The sequence below is a fragment of the Sturnira hondurensis genome, unplaced genomic scaffold, assembly GCF_014824575.4.
Source record: "Sturnira hondurensis isolate 20B ecotype Veracruz unplaced genomic scaffold, ASM1482457v3 Scaffold0010128, whole genome shotgun sequence".
Classification (NCBI taxonomy): Eukaryota; Metazoa; Chordata; class Mammalia; order Chiroptera; family Phyllostomidae; genus Sturnira; species Sturnira hondurensis.
In genome coordinates, this window is record NW_028082759.1 from 34,215,222 (window position 1) to 34,236,280 (window position 21,059).

A 21,059-nucleotide genomic window follows, 5' to 3' on the forward strand; every position below is an offset into this window, starting at 1 on the left:
TGGAATGGACCAGAAGGAAGAACGAAACATCTGACCAGAAAGGAATGAAGAAATGAGAATTCAAAAAAATGAGGAGAGGCTTAGGAACCTCCAGGACATCTTTAAACGTTCCAACATCTGGATTATAGGGGTACCAGAAGGGGGAAAGAAACAGCCATGAGTGGAAAACATATTTGAACAAATAATAAAGGAGAACTTCCCCAGTCTGGCAAAGGAAATAGACTTCCAGGAAATCCAGGAAGCTCAGAGAGTCCCAAAGAAGTTGGACCCAAGAAGGAACACACCAAGGCACATCATAATTACATTAGCCAAGACCAAAATGAAGGAGAGAATCCTAGAAGCAGCAAAAGATAAGGGGACAGTCACCTACAAAGGAGTACCCATCAGACTGTCAGCAGATTTCTCAAAAGAGACCTTATAGGCAAGAAGGGACTGGAAAGAAGTATTCCAAGTCATGAAATCCAAAGACCTAGAGCCAAGATTGCTTTATCCAGCAAAACTTTCATTTAGAATGGAAGGACAGATAAAGTGCTTCTCAGATAAGGTCAAGTTCAAGGAGTTCATCATCACCAAGCCCTTATTATATGTAATGCTAAAGGGACTTATATAAGAAAAAGAAGATGAAAAATATGAAAGTGAAAGGACAGCAAACACATAGTTATTAACAACCACACCTAAAACAAAAGCAAACCAAGAGGACAGCTAGATCAGGAGTGGAACCATAGAAATGAAGAACACATGGAGGGTTAGAAACAGGGGGGTAGGAGGAGGAGAAGGGGGGAGAAGGCACAGAAAATAGCATAGAGGGTAGGTAGAAAATGGATAGGGGGGAGGGCGAGAATAGTAGGGGAAATATAGAATCTAAAGAACTTGAGACGTGGTTATAAACTAAGGGGGGAGAATGGTGGGGGAGGGAGTGTGCGGGTGGAGGGGAATGAAGGGGGGGCAATAGAACAACTGTAATGGTATAATCAATAAAATATATTTTTTAAAAACGCCGATGTATTTCTTAATGGTTTTCAAGCTTCAGTGGCGCTGTTGGGAAATTTCACGCTACTCTAGTCTTCATTCTTTTGTGATAATTTTTCCCCTCTCTGAATGTTTTTAAGCTTATCTCTTTTATCCTGGTGTTATGATACATCAGATAAATCCTTTGAGCGGATTTGTATTTGCTTCTACCAAATACTTGGAGAATATAACCAATCTGGGATTAATCTGAATTAAATTGTTGGTTGAAGCTTTATCAGACCATTTAGGTGTAGGTTTCCCAAGTTATTCAGAAGTAGCTTCTTCCTACGGAGCCTTTTGAAAGCTGAAATGGAATTAAGTAAAGAAGTGATTTCCTCAGGGCACATCTTGCTAATGGATGCGCAGAACAAATGGAGATGAAGCACAGATAATCACAGACACAGTTCAGAGGTCTGGTGGCTTGAGGCTAAGATGCTGAGTGTGGCTCCTTGGGAAGGAGCTTGGTGGGGCTGCTCTCAATGCAAAACAAATGTGAAATGCTATGTTCACTTTTCATATTTATTTGAAAACCCTCTTCAGATTTCTTTTGGTTAGTGAAAACAAGTACTAACATAGGTCTTTTGTAAAAGCCACATGGTATAAAGTGAACTTTTAAAAAGAGGGGGATTCCTGTAGGCTGAATTTGGGCCGCAAATCCCAGTGAGGGTTGACGTGTGGTTTTGAATTCTTGGTGGCGATTTTCCCCCTCTTTGCTTTTGTCAAAATTTGAAATTGCTCATTTTCCATGTGGTTCATTGGAGGTAGGTAGTATGGGGGTTATTTGTAATTTACCCTTGGAATTCCCAGAATTTTTCTTGTGGAAGAATCTGCTATTAGACTTTTCACCTTGGAGGAGGCTTGGGCTTTTTTCTCTGCTCTCATTCTCCACAAAGCTGTGAAAATTAGTCGGTACTCACCTGGTGTGACAAATGCTCTCAGGATAATGGTGCACCACTTAGCTTTCTAGGTTCCCGCCTTTACTCAGTGCCTGGCCTGAGATTCCCTTACTTTTTTGTCTGAAGTGTCACAGATGATCTAAAAAATTACATTTTGTCCAGAAGTTTTAGTTATTTCCAGCAGTCCAGATAGATAACTTGCCTGCCGAAACCTCAATTTTCTTACTTGAAAAGTGAGGATAATAGTAGTGTCTACTGTACTATTTGAGGAATAATGTGAGATTACTACGTAAAGTTCTTAATACTGTGTCTGGCACCTCAGTTCATGTTTTTTCCTATTTTAAAAGTGGTATTTTTTTCTTTTCCAGTCAAGATGGCAGTGTAGACATGGCTTGCCTCTGCACAGCAACAACAAAATTACAACTAAAATATAGAATCACCATCACTCGGAACTGACAGAAAATGAGTTGATTGGAAGTGTGACAACTGGAATTAAATCACATTCAGCCAGATGGTAGAAGGGGTGCAGATGTGGAATGGGCTGGTCCCACTTCCACATGTGGTGGATAAAAACTCAGGAGGGATATCTCGGGAGCAAGGAGTCCCAGCCCCACACCGGGTCCCCCAGCCCAGGGTTCCGTGCCAGGAAGATAAGAATGCACAATTTCTGGCTGCAAAAGCCATCTGGGATTGAGTCCGTTGAAGAAACTGCTGGAGCCTCATAGCAGTTCCTCTTAAACTGTTCACCTACTCAGGCTTTCGTCCTTTATGCTCTGGTGACAGGGTGGTGGCCTGAAGGGCACCAGTGGCAGGCAGGGAGAGGCCGAGGTGTCTGGCATCAAGGTGAGCAGTGGCTATTGTCCCTTTTCTGGGCTCTTCCCCCATAGAGCCTGCAGACTGGTGCCTTTTTAAAGATTCCATCAACCTGGCTAACACTGTTTGACCTGTCTTGGAGATCCCCAGAGACTCTGCCCCATCCAATTTACAAACCTACTCAAACTGCTTTTCCATATGAATAATCTTGGCTCCTGCTTCTAAACTTCCTAAATCCCCTAAAACAGGCAACAACTGGCCTCAGTGAGCCCCAGGCCAGGAACTAGCTGCCTAGATTCACAGTCTGGCTTCCCCCAGAAATCTCCAAGGCTAGCACAAGTATCAGCCATCTCAGATTGCTGCATAACTCAGGCAGGATACCCCTGGTCAAAACACAGGTGGGGGCTGACCTTGGCCTGACCCACCTGGGAAATCCCAGGGACCAGTACATTCAGTGGATAGCTGCAGATCACATTGGAGCACCTCCACTCTGCTCCTGCGCAGCTGATCCTCCATGGAGGCTGGAGGTTGGTGGTAAGTGGTCACAGCCAATCCTTGCAGCTGACTGGCCTGGGTAAATCCCTCCCATTGATCTGCCAACAGCAACCAAGGCTCAATTACAAGAGGAGTCTGTACTCACCCTACACTAAGGGTGCACCTTGAATACTCAGGTTGTGCGATAGGGTATACTGTGCCACTGGACCCTACAGGACACCTACTACATTAGGCCGCACTACTGAGACCTACCTAATACATAGAAACAAACACAGGGAGGTGGCAAAAATGAGGAGACAAAGAAACGTGGCCCAAATGAAAGAACAGATCAAAACTCCAGAAAAAGAGCTAAATGAAATGGGGATAAGCAATCTATCAAGATGCAGAGTTCAAAATACTGTTTACAGGGATGCTGAAGGAACTCAGTGGGGACCTTAAAAGCATAGAAAAGATCCAGTCAGAAGCAAAGGATACGCTAATTGAAATAAAGAACAATCTACAGGGAAACAATAGTAGAGTGGGTGAAGCTGAGAATCAAATCAATGATTTGGAACATAAGGAAGCAAAAAACAACTAATCAGAACAACAAGAAGAAAAGAGGATCCAAAGAATTGGGGATAGTGTAAGCCGCCTGTGGGACAACTTTAAGCAATCCAACATTTGCTTCATTGGGGTTTCAGAAGAAGAAGAGAAAAAGCAAGAAATTGGAAATCTATCTGAAAGAATAATGAAAGAAAACTTCCCTGATTTGGTGAAGGAAATAGACATGCAAATCCAGGAAGCACAGAGAGTCCCACACAAGACAGATGCAAAGAGGCCCACCCCAAGACACATCATAATTTAATGCCAAAGATTAAAGATAAAGAGATGGGTGTGGGAAAATGGGTGAGAGGTGAAGGGCTTAAGAAGTGTAAACAGGTAGTTACAGAATAACCATGGGGATGTAGAGTACAGTGTAGGAAAGGGAGTAGCCAATGAACTTACATGCATGACCCATGGACACGAACAAGGGTGGGGGGATTGCCTGAGGGAGTAAGGGGTGCTGAGTAGAGGGAGGTAGAGGAGGAAAATCAGGCCAACTGTAATAGCATAATCAATAAAATATAATTTTAAAAAAGTGTTCTCAGAATCTAAACATAAGTACTCTATCTTGCTGTATTTTTATAGGTATATGGTACACTAGTGCCGTGGGATAAAGCTGTGAATACTCCAAGGTCTTGAAATTTTTTAATTTATTATATTAAGGAATATAGTTCTTGCCATTTCAAAAGAACCAAATGATTGAACATCATTGGTAGATCTGAATTGAGAATAGGTGATTTATTGAAGTGACATTCTCAATTTGTACATTTTGTGAGACAAAAATAATTGGAAAATATCCCCCACCTTAATCCAATGAAACTCTAATGGGATATAAAATAAATGTTTTTGTTTACAAAAACTAGGCTATGCTCTTATTTATTTATTTTTTATCATTTTTAAAATTGCTGCAGAGAGTTGAATTGCATGAGAAATTCCTTTAAAAGTCTAGAGATATGTTCACTTCAAGCAGTTGCCCCTCTCTTTAAAAACAATTTTCATCCATTGTCAAGTAGCTGTTGTGCAAAATCAGCTTTTTCTCTGGCGGTTGACTGGACCCTCAGGTCCTATCAGGGACACTTCTTGAGTAGGTGCACTGTGATATTCTTCACTGCGATCATGGTCTCCGTACAGGTGGGTTTGATGAGTGCCTCTGGGAGTAAAAATCCAAAATGCCCAGTGTCACGTAGTTCAAAAGCAAACGTGTAGGGTATTCCATTTTTGTAGGCCCAATCCATTGAGCTACCAGAACTCACATCTAGAAGTTTAAAAGGAAAAAAAAATCAGCTTCACTAAAGAGTTTGTATAATTTTCATACATGTATGTATTACTAAGTTACACTAAATTCTTTCAAAACACATCATTTCAACAAGAATGATTTAACAGTAGTTTGTTGGCATCGAGCTCATAGACCTTATGAGTCAGTCATATTCACCGTCCTCTGTGAGGACCTAGTCTAAGTGTTGATGCTTTTGCAGTGCAGTGGCCTCAGATTTCTCAGCCTCAGCTCCTACAATATTTTTTCCCCCTGCACTTTATTCATGCATCACCAAAACCATGCCGTGGGCTTTTCTTCCTCCTATCACTCAGTTCTTCACTTCCAAGGTCTATAATATTGGAATTCTGTTCCCCTAAACCCTCCTCATTTCTTGCACTTCCCTTATTTTTTTTTAATTCCTAATGAACTTGTCTTTTTGCCTTTGCTTAAGTTTGTAGTTCACAGACTCTTCCCAGCCTTATAATTTCATTTTATTCTCTATCTGGCCCTGGTCAATGACTTCACTAAATTTCTCACCAGATCCCCTAATGAGACTCATCTACTCCTTTCTCTGCCTTGATTTTGCTAATTCTCAATCTCTGGCCTAATTTCTCTGCTTTCACCCCTTGTGAAGTAGCTGGAAAAAGTCTTTGCTATAAATTCACACCAATCACTGAAGCCTTTCTCTGTTCCCAAAGCTGCTCTAGGCTCCTTTGTCTAGTCCTCTACTTATGGAACTTTTCTCATTCTCTTCTAGTTCTGCCCCTCACTTTCTCACTGTACCCATACTCCAAAAGTGCAATTAGCTCATCACCTCCTCTGCTGACATCACAGCCCTCTGACTTTTCCCCTGTAGCTCAGAGGAAGAAACGTTGCTCATCTTTTACACATGCCATCTTTGGGTACCATGTATTAATGTCTTCTCTGCTGGGGGGCGGGTCCCTTCTCCAGGCCTTTGTTTCATTAATTAACCACCCTTTCCCATCTTGCAGCTGCATTGCCCAAAATGTTCAAGCGCCATTTTTTCATAGCACTTCCGTTTTATCATCCCTCTATATGCCGTTCTCTTGTTCTCTTTCCTGTTGCTTTAAAACTAAAAGAGAATTGATATATATAGTTCCTTCTACATCCTCAGTCACTTTCAATCTGGTTCTTGCCTCTACCTGTCTATGTTCTTGAAGGTCATCAGTGACAGCAGGCCTATTCTCTCCCTCCTTCTCCCCCAGATCCAATTTGCAACATCTCAATAGCATTTAACCTAGTTGACAGTCCTTTCTGACAGCTCTTTCCCTCTGGCTCCGGTGACCTCACATGCTCCAGCTTTTCAGCAGAGTTGGAATTGCAGGCAATAGAGGCGGACTGTGGGTCGGCTGTATCTGATCCCACCACCTGTGGCTGCTCTGTGCCTCGCTCGGTTGACCTTTTTGAAAGGGGAATGATGATATTTACTGCCCAGGGTTGTTGTAAAAATTAAGTAGTGTGCTTAGCCTATATTAGCTGATATAATTTTGTATCTTTATACCCCTAATGTAGTTTTTAGCCTAACATGCTCTTAATAATTTTTGAATAAATGATTACATGTTGTATAGAAGAACTTTTTGCATACTTTTCTCCTGAGACAGGATTTATAAGATGTAGCCTGACATATAGTTTTATTTTAAAATTTTCAGAGCATGTTCACCTACTTGAATAATACCACTTTTTATGCTGTTTTTGCCAGGACAAGTTAGAGATAGAATTATTATGTGAAGATGACCGTTAGATCGCTCTGCTGTTTCTCAGGCTCCCTTTGCTTCCATTAATGACAGAAGGGAGGTTGTGGCTTCATTGTCCCTCTGGGTTAGAGTCCACCGGCACTACAAATAGTAGCCACAGGAGCCAGAGTCAGAGACAATATGTGCCAACAGTTACCTCGAGGTTATGTGACAACCTAATTTCTGTGGTAACTCGTTCTTTGCGGTAAATATCAGACTATGACTGTGCCTTGATATCAAGAGGCAAAGGTGAAGTGTAAGATTTTTTTGAATTAATGCCTTAGATTATTAATATGATGGGTATTCATTGGTAATGTGATTTTTCCCATTACTTAAATTTAAATTAAAAAAAGATTGTATTTATTTACTTTTAGACAGAGGGGAAGGGAGGGAGAATGAGAGGGAGAGAAACATCAATGTGTGGTTGCCTCTTGAGTGCCCCCTACTGGGGACCTGGCCCGAAAACCCAGGCATGTGCCCTGACTGGGAATTTAACCAGGGACCCTTTGGTTCCCAGGCCAGCATTCAATGCCCTGAACCACACCAGCCAGAGCAAAATTTTTTAAATTTTTCAACTACAGTTGATATTCAATAATATATTAGTTTCAGGTTTACAGCATAGTGGTTAGACATTTATATGCCTTATGAACAGATCCCCTCTGATAAGTCTAGTACCCACCTGGAACAATGACAACATTGTTACAATATTATTGATTACATTGTTTATGCTGTACTTAACATCCTTGTAATTATTTTGTAACTGACAATTTGTACTTCTTAAACCCTTCCTGTTTTATACCCAGCCCCCAAACTCTCTCCCATCGACAACCATCTGTTTGTTCTCTGTATCTATAAGTTTGTTTCTATTTTGTTTGTTTATTTTGTCTTTTAGATTTTACATATAAGTGAAATTATACATATTTGTCTTTCTCTGTCCAACTTATTTCACTTAGCATAATATCCTCTAAGTCCATTCATGTTGTTGCAAATGGCAAGATTGCATTCCTTTTTATGGCTGAGTAGTATTCCATTATACATGTATGTGTGGTGTGTGTGACCTCCTCTTTATCTGACCACCTACTCATGGACACTTAGGTTGCTTCCATATCGTTGCTAAATGCTGCTGCAATGAACATTGAAATGTGTATATCTTTTCAAATTAGTGTTTTAAGTTTCTTTGGATAACACGCTAAAGTGGAATAGCTGGGTCAAATGGTAGTTACAATTTACAATTTTCGCAGAATCTCCATACTGTTTTCCATAGTGGGTGCACCAATTTACAATCCCATCAACAGTGCAGGAGGGTCTCCTTTTCTGCACGTCCTTGTCAACACTCGTTGTTTCTTTATTTATTGAGGACAGCCTTTCTGACAGGTGTGAGGTGATATTTCATTTTGGTTTTAAGTTGAATTTCTCTGATGATTAGTGATGTTGAGAATTTTTTCATATATCTATGTATGTCTTCTTTGGTTCAATGTCTGTTCAGGTGATCTGCAACTGCCAGCTGCCGGTGCTGGGCTTGGAGGGGCCTGGGAGACATTATGCTGTGAATTGAGGCTGGATGCTGCTAGTGGTGGGCTTGGGGACACTTAACAACATATCCAGAGCATGGGGAGGCCAGCCACTGCTCGTTTGGGGTTCGTAGACCTTTGAGAGATTTTAGTAACATCTGCAGCTTGGGCCAAGTCTGGCTGCTTATCTGGAACAGCCACTTGAAGTGGTTTGGGCTGGTGTGTGAGTTGGGTGGGCAGGGTCTCAGGGAATTACCAGGGTGGGGCAAGTGGTACTAGCCAGGTTGGTAGAGGCTCAGATTTGTAGCCTGTGTGTACATGCAGGCTAAGCTAGGGTAGGGTTCAACAAAGGAACCATGGTAGCTGCCAGCACTTCTGTCCTTGTAGAGAGATGCCCTTCCAACCCTTGCCTAGAAGCCAGTCAATTCATTTTCTCTCTATTAAGTCCCTGGTGCTTTTTCAGCTGCTGTTCCTTCCCCGTGTGTGACTGTTTGTGAGTGAGTCTGTGTTTGGGCTCTTTTAAGAGGATGTCTGGGCCTGCGACAATTCTCTGTATCACCTGGACAGGTAGGTCCCTGCTGATTTTCACAGACATATGTTGTGGGCACTCCTCTTTTTGGCACAGCTGCTCTGGGCTGTGGAGTTCAATGTGGGCCTGGAACTCTCGCCTCCAGGGGTGGCCTCTGCAGCCAAGATATCCTTCCTGATCTGTAACCTCCATACCTGGGTGTGAGACTAGCCCATCTCGTATCTCTATTCCTCCTACCAGTCTCCAAGTAGCTTCTTCTTTATATCCTTAGTTATTGGACTTCTCTTCAGCTAATCTTCAGTTTTCTCTCAAGAGTGGTTGTTCTGTAATTTAGTTGTAATTTGATGTGGTCATGAGAGGAGGTGAACATATAGTTAACCTACTCTACCATCTTGACTAGAAGTCTGTAATATGATTTTTTAAATACTATATTCCCCCTTTCATGGTGGCTTTATTGAAAAGTAGTTCTAAAAAGATCAGCCAGAGACCATAGATTGTGGAGTTCGAAAAAAGTTCTGATACTTAAGACATTGTCATTACTAGGATACACTATCTGATAAGTAGTCTTAATGGACGAACCAAGCTCTTCTTCTGAAGGCTGAAGAAAGTAGACAGTTATGAATATAATGGTAGGTACATTAAAGACATCAGGAGGAATTTGCTACTTTAATATAAAGCATAATTGGGTATCACTATCTGTACAGCCTCCATGACCTGGGTGTGTGCGTAACTTAACATGCACACATAAACATTCATAATCTTCATAAATAGTTAGGATTTCTCACTAGAGTTTGAAGGGCTGTGGGACATGATCTAGTCTGATTTCTCACTTAACAGTTGTGGACACCACAGCCCAAGACTGACGTCTTGGCCAGGACTGCATCCTGACTAGTGGCAGGATTAGGACGAGAACCCAGGTCTCCCAATTCATCGTCCAAGTTCTTTCCTTACACCCAATGTTCTTAATTAAAATATTTACTTTACGTAAGAAATACTTCAATCACCATCTAAGGGGAAATTCAGCTGAAGATGTTATGTAAGAGATAGAATTTCATAACAAGAATGGTGGGAGGTAAGAATGAAAGGGAAGCTCTTTTCAGGCTGAAACATTACTTTGTGATTTCCTCAAGGCCTATTTCCAGCCTCATAGTAGTTAGCATTGCTTAAGGAGCCAATTTTGGTATTTTCTACTGACATAAGGTCTTGATTCAACTTTACAGTCATTACTATATGACTAGAATATTCTCTGCTTCAAATTTATCTAAATTGGTACAGTGATTTCTGTCAAGCAGTATAAAAAATCAGATATAAACTCCTTTCATCTTCCTTGGCTAATTTGGTAGTCAAAAAATTCACGTTAGTGGGGACACACATTCTCTCTCTCTTTCTTTTAAGGGAAGTCATTATACAGGATATTGGTTGAAGAAATGACTCTAACATAACATACACAGGAAACTTACACAATGTGCTGGAGGCGGGTCCATATCTGTACCGTACCCCATATACCGATCGCAGTGCATTCACGGCTTTATAAGCTGCAGATTCCTGGGAGGGGAAAATGGAGAAATCATACCACTTACACCATTGTATTGAAACCTTGGGAAACACTGGCCTGTTGTTTGATCCTTATCACTCGTTAATTTGAAGAATGAGAATGGACACATTAGTTACTAGCTCTATCTAATAAAGTTAGGTTACTCTTTGTCACATGCTGCATTTTGCAATATGTTTTAGAACACATTTCCTTCGATTGATCCTCACAACAAGCCAGTGATTAGTAATATTTCCATTTTACAGAGGAGAAAAGTCTCAGAGAAGTTAAATGGGCAGTCTGGGGTTACCTAGCAAGGGGGGTTGAGTAGGAATGAGGGGGTAAGTATTCATATCTTCTGGTGCTGATGTAGCATTCTGTCTTCTTCGCATTAGTTCAGGGACACCTATGTGTATAAATTACAAAGTGCTGGATAGGGCAGGGCCCATCTCAGTATTTAGCCATGTGCCTGTACATAATAGATGCTTAATCAATATGTTTTGCATCAATGTTGAATGAGCATAGGTCAGCAAGAGTATCAACATAACTTTATTGATCCCTAAGTACATACTTCAGTGGTGATGTGCAAGGTATTTAAAAGACATGTGGATCAATTAAGAAGCTCTTTCATTCAGTAAGAATGACTTGTCTTATGGTACGTGTTTGTCCCTACTGAGAATGGGAACAATTTCAGAATGCTCCACGACTTCTAAAGTTACATATGCTTCTGACAGACCTAGCTAGTAGTTCCAAGATATAGAAATTTTGGAACCAGAAAAAATACTCAACACAGTCAAAATACTAAAAAGTGAGTATTCTAACATGAACTGGAATGATACCGACTACTTCCGAAGACATTTCAAATGGTAGAAAAGTACCCATTTCAGTAAGGAGCTAGAGAAGGATTGTATGACCAGTGGGAAGTAGAGAAGTGTGTTGAAACCAGTATACAATGCTCCCATTTCAATTTGCCCATGAATAATTCAGTGTGTCGGCTGAAGCACTCTGGGCAACGGGGGCTGTGTGTTAGACCAGCTTCATCTTACTGTCCTCACTCACCTCAGGGAGGCCTCAAGCAGTGCCTGTAGCAAATGCCGCCCTTTGTGGATATTTAGGGACCAGGCTCCAGAACCTGGCAGACAATTTATTATCGATCTCAATGATGATGACATTTTCCTCTTGGGAGCCAACAGAAAAGGAATGTGAACACCACAATGAGGTATCTTTATGGAGAATTTTCTAATATTTCAACATCATCTCCAATGGTCACAGAAATATTCCGTGGTGAGGGCAGATATTTCTACCTTTAGGAGATTACCGCATTCTGCTGGCACAGAGATGTTTGTTCCTCATTATTTCAGGTGACTGAACCCAAGGGGAAATATTTATTAAGAAAATAAAAATATACCCACTCTGTTTATTTACGTAAAACATGTGCATGGTTTTAGGCTTTTCGACTCACCGCACTCCTGCCACTTGGTGCAGGTGCACATTGTAGATAAGAGGTTCAGATATAGCCTTCCACAAAAAACTGAAACTTCAGCAGATGCTTTTAAAGAATTATTTTTCCCTTTGGCACAGCTAGACACCTACTTGAGAGAGTTTAAGTGCTTCCTCTTTTCTCCATTTCTTTCTCTTTCCAATAAATGGAGGCCCAGGCCTCCCTTATCAGACCTCAGCCAAGAAAGGAATATATATATATATTTTATTTAAATATTTAAATATTTAAAGCAACCCAATGAGTGACTTGAACATGTGAGTGGAAACTTAGACTCCTACATGCTGGTGGAATGTTTTTGAACAATTTTAATAAAATTTAATGGTTTCCAGTTGACATTCAGAGACTACCTAGCTTCTGAGAATTGTAATCCTGGTTTCAGTGATTTTGCTGATACATAACCCACTATCAGGATTTCTCAACAATGGCATGACTGACAGTTTGGACTGAATAATTCTTTGCTGTGGGAGGCTGTCCTGTGTATTGCAGGATGGTGAGAAGAATCCTTGACTTCTATTCACTAGATGTCAATAGCATCCCCTAGCCCTGTTATGCCAATCAAAAATGTCTCCAACATTGTTCAGTGTCCCTTGAGAGCAAAATTCATCTTTGGCTGAAAAACTAACCTACTCTTTATACCACATCCTCAAACCCAAGGCAAAGAGAAAATAGGCTTCATTCCTAGTGGGAAGATGAATTAAACTATGGAGAACATTCTCATGTAATAGTTTTTTAAAAATATATTTTATTGATTATACCATTACAGTTGTTCTATTCCCCCCCTTCATTCCCCTCCACCCGCACACTCCCTCCCCCACCATTCTCCCCCCTTAGTTTATAACCACGTGTCTCAAGTTCTTTAGATTCTATTCATGTAATAGTTTTAATATAGTGCATACTCCATATAATGTTTTGTGAGCATATAAACAGGCACTGCCCAGTTTAAAAAAGACTGGATGTTTGCCTACAGAAACATTGTAAAACAAGGTGGTTAGGATGCCAGACCAATACCAATGATAACAAAATTACTGTCTGACCCTCAGAGTAGTAAAGAAGAGCACTGTCTAATCAACAGTCACATTCATGATATTTCTTTTCCAAATTTTAATTTTTTTTTATTTTAGAGAGAGAGAGGAAGGGAGAAAGAGAAATGCCCACTTGTTGTTCTACTTACTTATGCATTCATTGGTTGATTCTTATACATGCCCTGACTAAAAATTGAACCTGCAACATTGGGACAATGCTCTAACCAACTGAGCTACCTGGCCAGAGCTTCATTCACAATATTTCTCAAGAGAGAGAATTTTCTCAGAATTCTTGCTAGGAATGCCAAGAATAAAGTTCTTCTTTCAGATGAAAACCTTCCCCCCAGCCCTCTCCTAACTTCTTCACGTTCCTGGTTCCTTCCAGTCCTGGGCATCTAGATGAGGAATTCCTGCAATCCCACACGACTGATACAGAACTTAGAGTTTAAGGTATAGGGACAAAGGAGATCCTTCTCTTTCATAAAACCTTTTAAATTTAAGTATAACATGCATACAGAAGACTATACAAATTTTAAATGTATAGCTCAGCGAATAATCAAAATGGCACACACTTGTGTAATCCCATCCAGGTCAAGGAACAGAAGGACATCAACAGCAACCCAAGAGCCCTCCCGAGCCTCTTCTCAACCACTGCTCCCTTCCTCTTCCTCCCCTCTAACACTATATATTTGTTTGTTCTGGTGTTGAACTTAATAAGCCTTTAGATACTATAGGCTCTGAACCAGGCCCCCTTTAGAAAGACTTATGCCCATAATGGATAACTTGGAGGGCTATTGAGATGAAGAGAGAAAGGAACACTACTTTTTCACTTTTTAGTACTCTTATGCCAGAAAGGCTGTTGAGTCTCAGCCCTAACTTGTCAGATACATGCCCAGAGACTTAGTAGCATTAAGCAAATAGCACTTATAAACTTAAACTTGCTTTTAATTAATGAGAGTCAGACCATAATTTATGAGCAATTATTTATTCAATAAAGTTAATCATAGCTCTGCACATGTGACTGAAGCTGTAATACCAAATCCATCCTGACATTTTCTGTGTAACCTCTGGTAAGAATGTAACTAGGTTTGAAATGATTGCATCGGAGAAGCAACGGGGCACAGTGGTTAAAAGCAACAGCACTGAAGCTGGATTTGGGGCTGCATCTTGGTTGCGACACTTAGCAGTTGTGTGTTCTTTGTCTAATTAGTATTTCATTTGTCTAGGTTTCAGTTTCCACCTTGGTAAAATGGGGATAGGAATAGTTTTTCACCTTATATAATTATGAGAGTAAATGAGCTACTAAACATGAAATGCTGATTAGAATAAACATAATGTATGTTTGCTAGTATCACAACTACTTAGCATCATCTTAGCATTAGAAAAGCATGAAGCCTAGCACACAGGTACAGAGGTCAAACACTTACCACACAGCTAAAATTGGGGATTGTTGCATATTTGTAAGAATAGGGATACAGCAACATCTGAGCATATGCATGAAAGGAGAGGTAAGCTCTAATGTGCTTCTTGTGTTTTCGAAGGAAGTTAGCTACAGCTTTCACTTCTGGCTCAGATTCTGGGAAAGGTCCACAGTACGTATCATCGCATGGGTGCATAGAAGCTCCTTCAGCTGCAAGTTAGAAAAGAAAATGGGGTGGCAAGAAGCAAGAAACACAAATCTGCATTATTAAACTGTGATTTTTCTTTTATTCCTATAAGCATAGGGTATTACTAAGCAATTCATCTAATTACTCATTTACAGAAACCGATTATTGAAAAATCCAAGGTGGTTCAAGCCTCATACAAAGTAGGGGCTTGGCCTGAGTAGGAAATAGGTGCTGATTGTCTAGGTGAGCCTGCAAAAGCCACTAGTTCTCAGTTGGAGAACTAGTTCTATGTGATCCCCTGCAGAGGGTAAGGCCTCTCACTGATACACTTCACAACACCTGTACTTTCTCTCCATAATGCTTAACAAGCTTGTAATTAATGTCAATATTTACTTATTTATCATTCAACCGATATTTACAGTGTTCTAGGTACCTGGGATACACTGGAAAACAACACAGAAGCACTCGCTCTACAGAATCTGCATTCAATCTGGAGTCTGTTAGACTGTAATGCTCTGTGAAGGCAGGGACTGTGCCCTTCTTGCGGGGCACCTGGTGATTAGAACTATAGTATGGCAAGTGTTCAGTGAATATTTGTTGAATAAATGAATGTCAAATCAAAAGAAAAGGCTAGACATCTATACAGGTGTCTGGTGAGATACAAATACTGAAGTAGCGAGAACATGGAAACAAGGCAAACACCTCTGCAGAGCATACCAAACCAACTTCTATTACATTATTAGATCAGCACTATCCAAACAGGTTTGTAAAACCCACCTTGGGGGTGTAATAGGGTTTACTTAAGAAATCCTCAAAACTGAATTTTGATAATTTTGAAATACAAAGTTATGCTATATATGTCTATGAAGAGGAAAGAAAAATAAAATTCACTGCAACGATCAGAAACTATTATGGTTCTGGAAAATTTTGGAAAGAATTATATTTTTCATAGTTATTTGCCATTCTGAGCCATCATTGTACCTAGAAATGGGAAATTCCTATTTCCCATGGAAAAGGGGGTATGGGAAATGTCCCATACCCCTAGAAAACTATAACTCTGTCTGTAAACAAAGGGAAAATGCTTGGTGATCCTGTGACGTAGTCTAATTCTACTTAACATGAAGAGGCAACCATGTCAAATCAGACTAAATCTTGAGGGCAATAAAACTAGTTTATGCTACAGGAGAGTTGAGCTGGGGAACTTAAAGAAACTGTGGCTTTCCTTTGTTGAGTCTAATTCTGGAGAATCCTCTGAAGCGAAATGGGATATGGATGGAACTGAGAGCTTAATGTAAAACCTGTAGCCAATACTCCAAAAGGAATAGGAAAAATAGAGAGACATCTGATGAACACTGATGTAAAACACTGGAAAGCAGAGATCACAAACCAAACAACTAATTCCAGAGAGAGCAGAACTGATGAGCTAGAGCAAGAAGAATTTATAATAATCTGAAGAAATATTCTCAAGAGCACACAGGAAGGCATTAGAAACATTAAACAGGGATAACAAGTTATAAAAAAGAACTGATCAGACATAATAGAAATAAAAAGTATTACTGGGTTGAATAAATGCTGTTGATGAGTGAATTAATGAGATGGAGTGGGGTTTGAAACATTCCCAGAGGCATTATAAAGAAACAAACAACTAGGAAAATTAGAGAAAAATTAAAGGGTAAAAAAATAGAATACCTGTCAACACCTGATTAATAGGGGCCCGAAAAGAGAAAAAATAAATGGAAGCTAAATACTTGAAGTACTACTAATTAAAATTTTCCCACAATTAGAAAAAGATTGAATGAACTTATTGTGTATCAAACAAGGGAAATTAAAGGGAAAACACCAACTCATTGACACCCAAAGTGAAATTTAAAAAAAGGAAACAATTCTTGAGAGACAGAAATAGGTCATCTATGAAGGAATAAGAATTAAATTCACATTTACCGTTTTAATAGCAGCACTAGAGTAATGTTTCCAAAGTATTTTTTAAAAGAAATTTGAGTTCCATCCATGCTGTTGCAAAGGATAGGAGCTCCTTCTTTCTTTTAAAAGAAATTTGAATCTAGACTTTTATATCTAACTAAACTCTCCTTGAAATGTGAGAGCAAAACAAAGATTTTCTTTGGCATGAAATTTCTCAGAAGGTATACTATACCCAGACATAACTTGTAAACACCTTGAAAGAAAATGTTCCAACAAAATGATGAACAACTCCAGAGAAGATACTTGATATGAGAATTGCTGGAAAGTAAGCCATTTAGTAACCTCTATTGTCTAAATAAGCAAGGGGGAAAAAGTATAATGATCTAGTATCAAATTCAAGAATATAAAAAACTGATGGAATGATGGAGGGTGAGGGACCAGAAGAAGTAAAAGCATGCTAAGTGATTAGTGTCTTTCACAAAGGAGACATAGCTATTGATTAAATTTAGAAATTGATGGAGAAAAACAAAGCTAAGCACAGATTTTAGTAAGTTGGGAATAACTACAAGAAGAAGAAAAATAGAGCACAAACTTCACAGCTTGCAGAAGTAACGTTGACCCATTCAACAGAAAATAGTAGAGAAAAAAAGAAGAGATATTTGAAAATAGAGACCAGGAATTAAGGTGGCAGGAATATGTAAGTGTTAATGATGAATTAACACATAATAAATGATTATGAAAAGTACTAACAGATGAAACTTACTGATACAATAACTGATACTTTCACATAGAAAAATAAAGAAGATCCACCAATATCATGTCTACAGAAAAAAGTGGTACATATGGATATACCAGATGTCCACTTTTATTTTTTAATTATAATTAATATATTATATTAGTTTCAGGTGTACAACATAGTGGTTGAACTTTTATATAAATTATAAACTGAACACTAAGATAAGTCTAATAGCCATCTCTCACTGTACAAAGTTTTTAATAATGTTGTTGACTGTATACCCTATGCTGTGCATTACATTCCCATAATTTATTTATTTTGTAACTGGAGGTTTGTACCTCTCAGTCCCCTTCCCCTGTTTTGCCCACTCCCCGTCTCTGGCAACCATCGGCTTTTTCTCTTCTCTGTGTCTGTGAGTGAGTCTGTTTCTGTTTTTTTCTTTATTCATTTGTTTTGTTTCTTTAGATTCTACATAAAAATGTAATTATACAGTATTTGTTCATAATACATTGTAGAAGTATCTATCTATGTTACTATAAATGGTGAGATTTCATTTTTTATGGCTGAGTAATATTCTACTATATATATGTGTGTACCACATCTTCTTTATCCAGCATCTAGCAGTGGACACCTAGGTTTCTTCCATATGTTGGCTCTTGCATGTAAGTAATGTTCTAAAGAACACTGGGATACATATATCTTTTTAAATTAGCATCTCCATTTTCTTTGGAGAGATACCCATCAGTGGTATTGTTGGGTCGAATGGCAGCTCTGTTTTAGACTTTTTGAAGAATTTCCATACTATTTTTCAAAATGGCTGCACCCATTTACAATCCTACTAATGGTGCACAAGTGTTCCCTTTTATCCACATCCTTGCCAGCACTTGTTGTTTGTTAATTTATTGGTAGCCCTTCTGAAAGCTATGAAGCAATACCTCACTGTGGTTTTAATTTGCAGTTCCTTGATCATTTTTATTTTGTAATTTTTAAACATTTTTATTTTTTACTTTTTATTATTGTTTAATTACAGTTGTCCCAAATTCTCTCCTGCTTTGCCCATGCCCCCACTCCCTCAGTCAGCCCCCACCCTGTTGTCCATTACTCTGGGTCCTTTATGCATGTTCCTGGACTAGACCCTTCCCCTTCTTTCCCTGTTATCTCTCTCTCTCCACCCCTCTGGTCACTGTCACTTTGTTCCTTATTTCCATGTCTCTGGTTATATTTTGTTTGTTTGTTTGTTTTGTTCATTAGGTTCCACACATAGGTGAAATCATATGGTATTTATCTTTTGCCACCTGGCTTATTTCACTTAGCATAGTATTCTCCAGTTCCACCATGCTGTCGAAAAGTGTAGGAGTTCCTTCTTCCTTTCTGCTGTGTAGTATTCTGTTGTGTAAATGTACCACAGTTTTTTGATCCACTCATTTACTGATGGGCTCTTACACTGTTTCCAGAACTTGACTATTGTAAATAATGCCACTATGAACATTGGTGTGTATTGAGGTTCTTTTGAATTGGTGATTCAGGATTCTTAGGGCAGTGAGATTACTGGAGTGAAAGGTAGTTCTGGATCAAAAGTTCCATCTTCAGTTTTTTGAGGAAATTTCCTACTATTTTCCACAGTGGCTGCACCAGTCTGTATTCAATACTGCAATAATACTGCAATACTGCAATAATAGGGTTCCCTTTTCCCCACATCCTTGTCAGCACTGTTGTTTGTTGATTTGGTTATGATGGCTATTCTTACTGGTATGAAGTGGTATCTCGTTGTGGTTTTAATTTGCATCTCTCTGGTGGCTAGTGATATTGAGCATTCTTTCACATGTCTATGTGCCCTCTGTATGTCCTCCTTGGAGAAGTGTCTGTTCCAGTCCTTTGTCTACATGGTAGGACACAAAACAAGCCTTAACAAATACAAGAAAATTGGAATCATATCAAGCATTTTCTCAAACACAATGGCTTGAAACTAGAAACTAACTTCAAGGAAAACACTTAAAAACATTCAAATTCATAGAGACTAAATAGCATGCTATTAAACAATGAATGGGTTAATAATGAGATCAAGGAAGAAATAAAAAAGTTTCTGGAAACAAATGAAAATGAACACACAACAGCCCCAAACCTATGGGACACAGCAAAGGCAGCCCCGAGAGGGAAGTTCATAGCAATACAGGCCTACCTAAAAAAGATAGAAAAAATTCAAATAAGCAACCTAAGCTTTCATCTACAAAAACTAGAGGAACAACATTGAACAAAACCCAGAGTGAGTAGAAAGAAGGAAGTAATCCAGATTAGAATAGAATTAAATGACACAGAGACTAAAAGAACGGTATCCATACTTCAAAGTATCCATAAATCCAGGAGCTGATTCTTTGAAAAGATAAACAAAATCCCTGGTTATTTTTAAAAGGGAAGATTTTAAAAAGTTTTTAAAGGGATTGAGGATATGTTTAAATACATGTTATTTTAAGTAGGTGTTAAATTTACACAATTCAAAATTTTAAAGTCTTAAAATGATTGTATTATTGATATGCAGTTAAATGCTCTACCCTTGAACTATACCCCCTACCTTTAGAATTATATTTTTAATTTTCATGGATTTTTGCCAGATTGCTTACTAAGATTTTTACTATTTACGTGTCAACAAGCAGTGTATAAACTACCACCTCTCCTTACAAACAATTATTATAAACTATCACTTATTCCTATGAACAATACCCTTCATGTTTATCACCTTTAAAAATATTTTCAATTACAGGTGACAGATGATGTCATATTAGTTTCAGTTGTACAACAGTAATTAGACATTTATATACCTTACAAGATGATCACCCTGATAAGTCTAGTTCCCACATGACGCCATTTACACCATTGTAACGTTGTTACAATGTTATTGACTATAGTCCCATCAATTTTTATCATCTTGATCTTTGCCAATTTGATGGCAAGCTAATTTTTTTGAACATAAACTTCTATGTTTGTTTTGATTGGCCTCTTCTCTGAATTGCTCATTCATATCCTTAGCTCACATTATTCTCTTGGGCTGTTTATCTTTTCCTTACCCATCTATAAAAGAACTTTGTATAGATATTTGTCATCTGCATTATATTTTATCCTCAAATTTATAATTTTTATTCAATTGTTTATGGTAACTTTAATTATTTTAGATCTAAAATGTTATATAATCACTGTTTTTCTTTTTAGATAATGTTTGGGTTTCTTGTGTTGGTTAAGAAATCTTTCCCTATTTTTAGAGATTATACATAATGCATAGATTTTCTTTTAAGAACTTTATCCTTTAATTTTTTTCACCCAAGTTTTAATTTTTTTGGACTTCTTTTCATAGATATGTAATATATGGTTATACCTTCAATTTATCTATATGAATAGCCAGTTTTGTCAGCATCATATATTAAATATTTTATCATTTTTCACTGAATTTAAATACTACTCATATATTAAAGTCTATTGCATGGGTGGGTCTATTCCTAGATTCTCTGTTCTATTCTCCCGATCTATTTGTCTCTTTCCATATTGTTACCCTATCAATCTATAGTAGCATTTCAGAATGCCTGATATCAGGCAAGACAAGTTCCCCTTACTGTAGTTTAATTTTGCAATTGTATTGCCTTTTTAGGATCTATTTTCCATATAAACTTTATGACAATTTTATCAATTCTCAAGAGCCGAAAACATAATGGAAAACCCCATTGAGATTCTAATTAGGATTGCACTCAATTTCTACTGATTTGGGGAGGATGTTACTATGTAGAGCCATGCAATCAAAGGACTCGTTACGCCATTCCATGTGCTCAGATTGTGATTTATGTTCACTCATATTTGAACATTTTTAGTACATTTTCTTTATTGTTGTTACTGTGACTGTGACTGTGAATTGA

General features: G+C 38.6%; 1 protein-coding gene across 1 annotated transcript in view; it reads right to left on the reverse strand.

The window, feature by feature from the left end:
• Positions 1-4,659: 4,659 nt before the first annotated feature.
• The window catches only part of CPA6 (carboxypeptidase A6), a 72,412-nt gene continuing 56,012 nt past the window's right edge, over positions 4,660-21,059 (reverse strand). The window contains exons 7-9 of the mRNA XM_037058761.1: positions 14,325-14,527; positions 10,304-10,388; positions 4,660-5,049 (exon numbers count right to left, since the gene is read on the reverse strand). Coding sequence (XP_036914656.1) covers positions 4,862-5,049; positions 10,304-10,388; positions 14,325-14,527 — 476 coding nt within the window. The 3' untranslated portion in view covers positions 4,660-4,861. The remainder of the gene's footprint in view (positions 5,050-10,303; positions 10,389-14,324; positions 14,528-21,059) is intronic.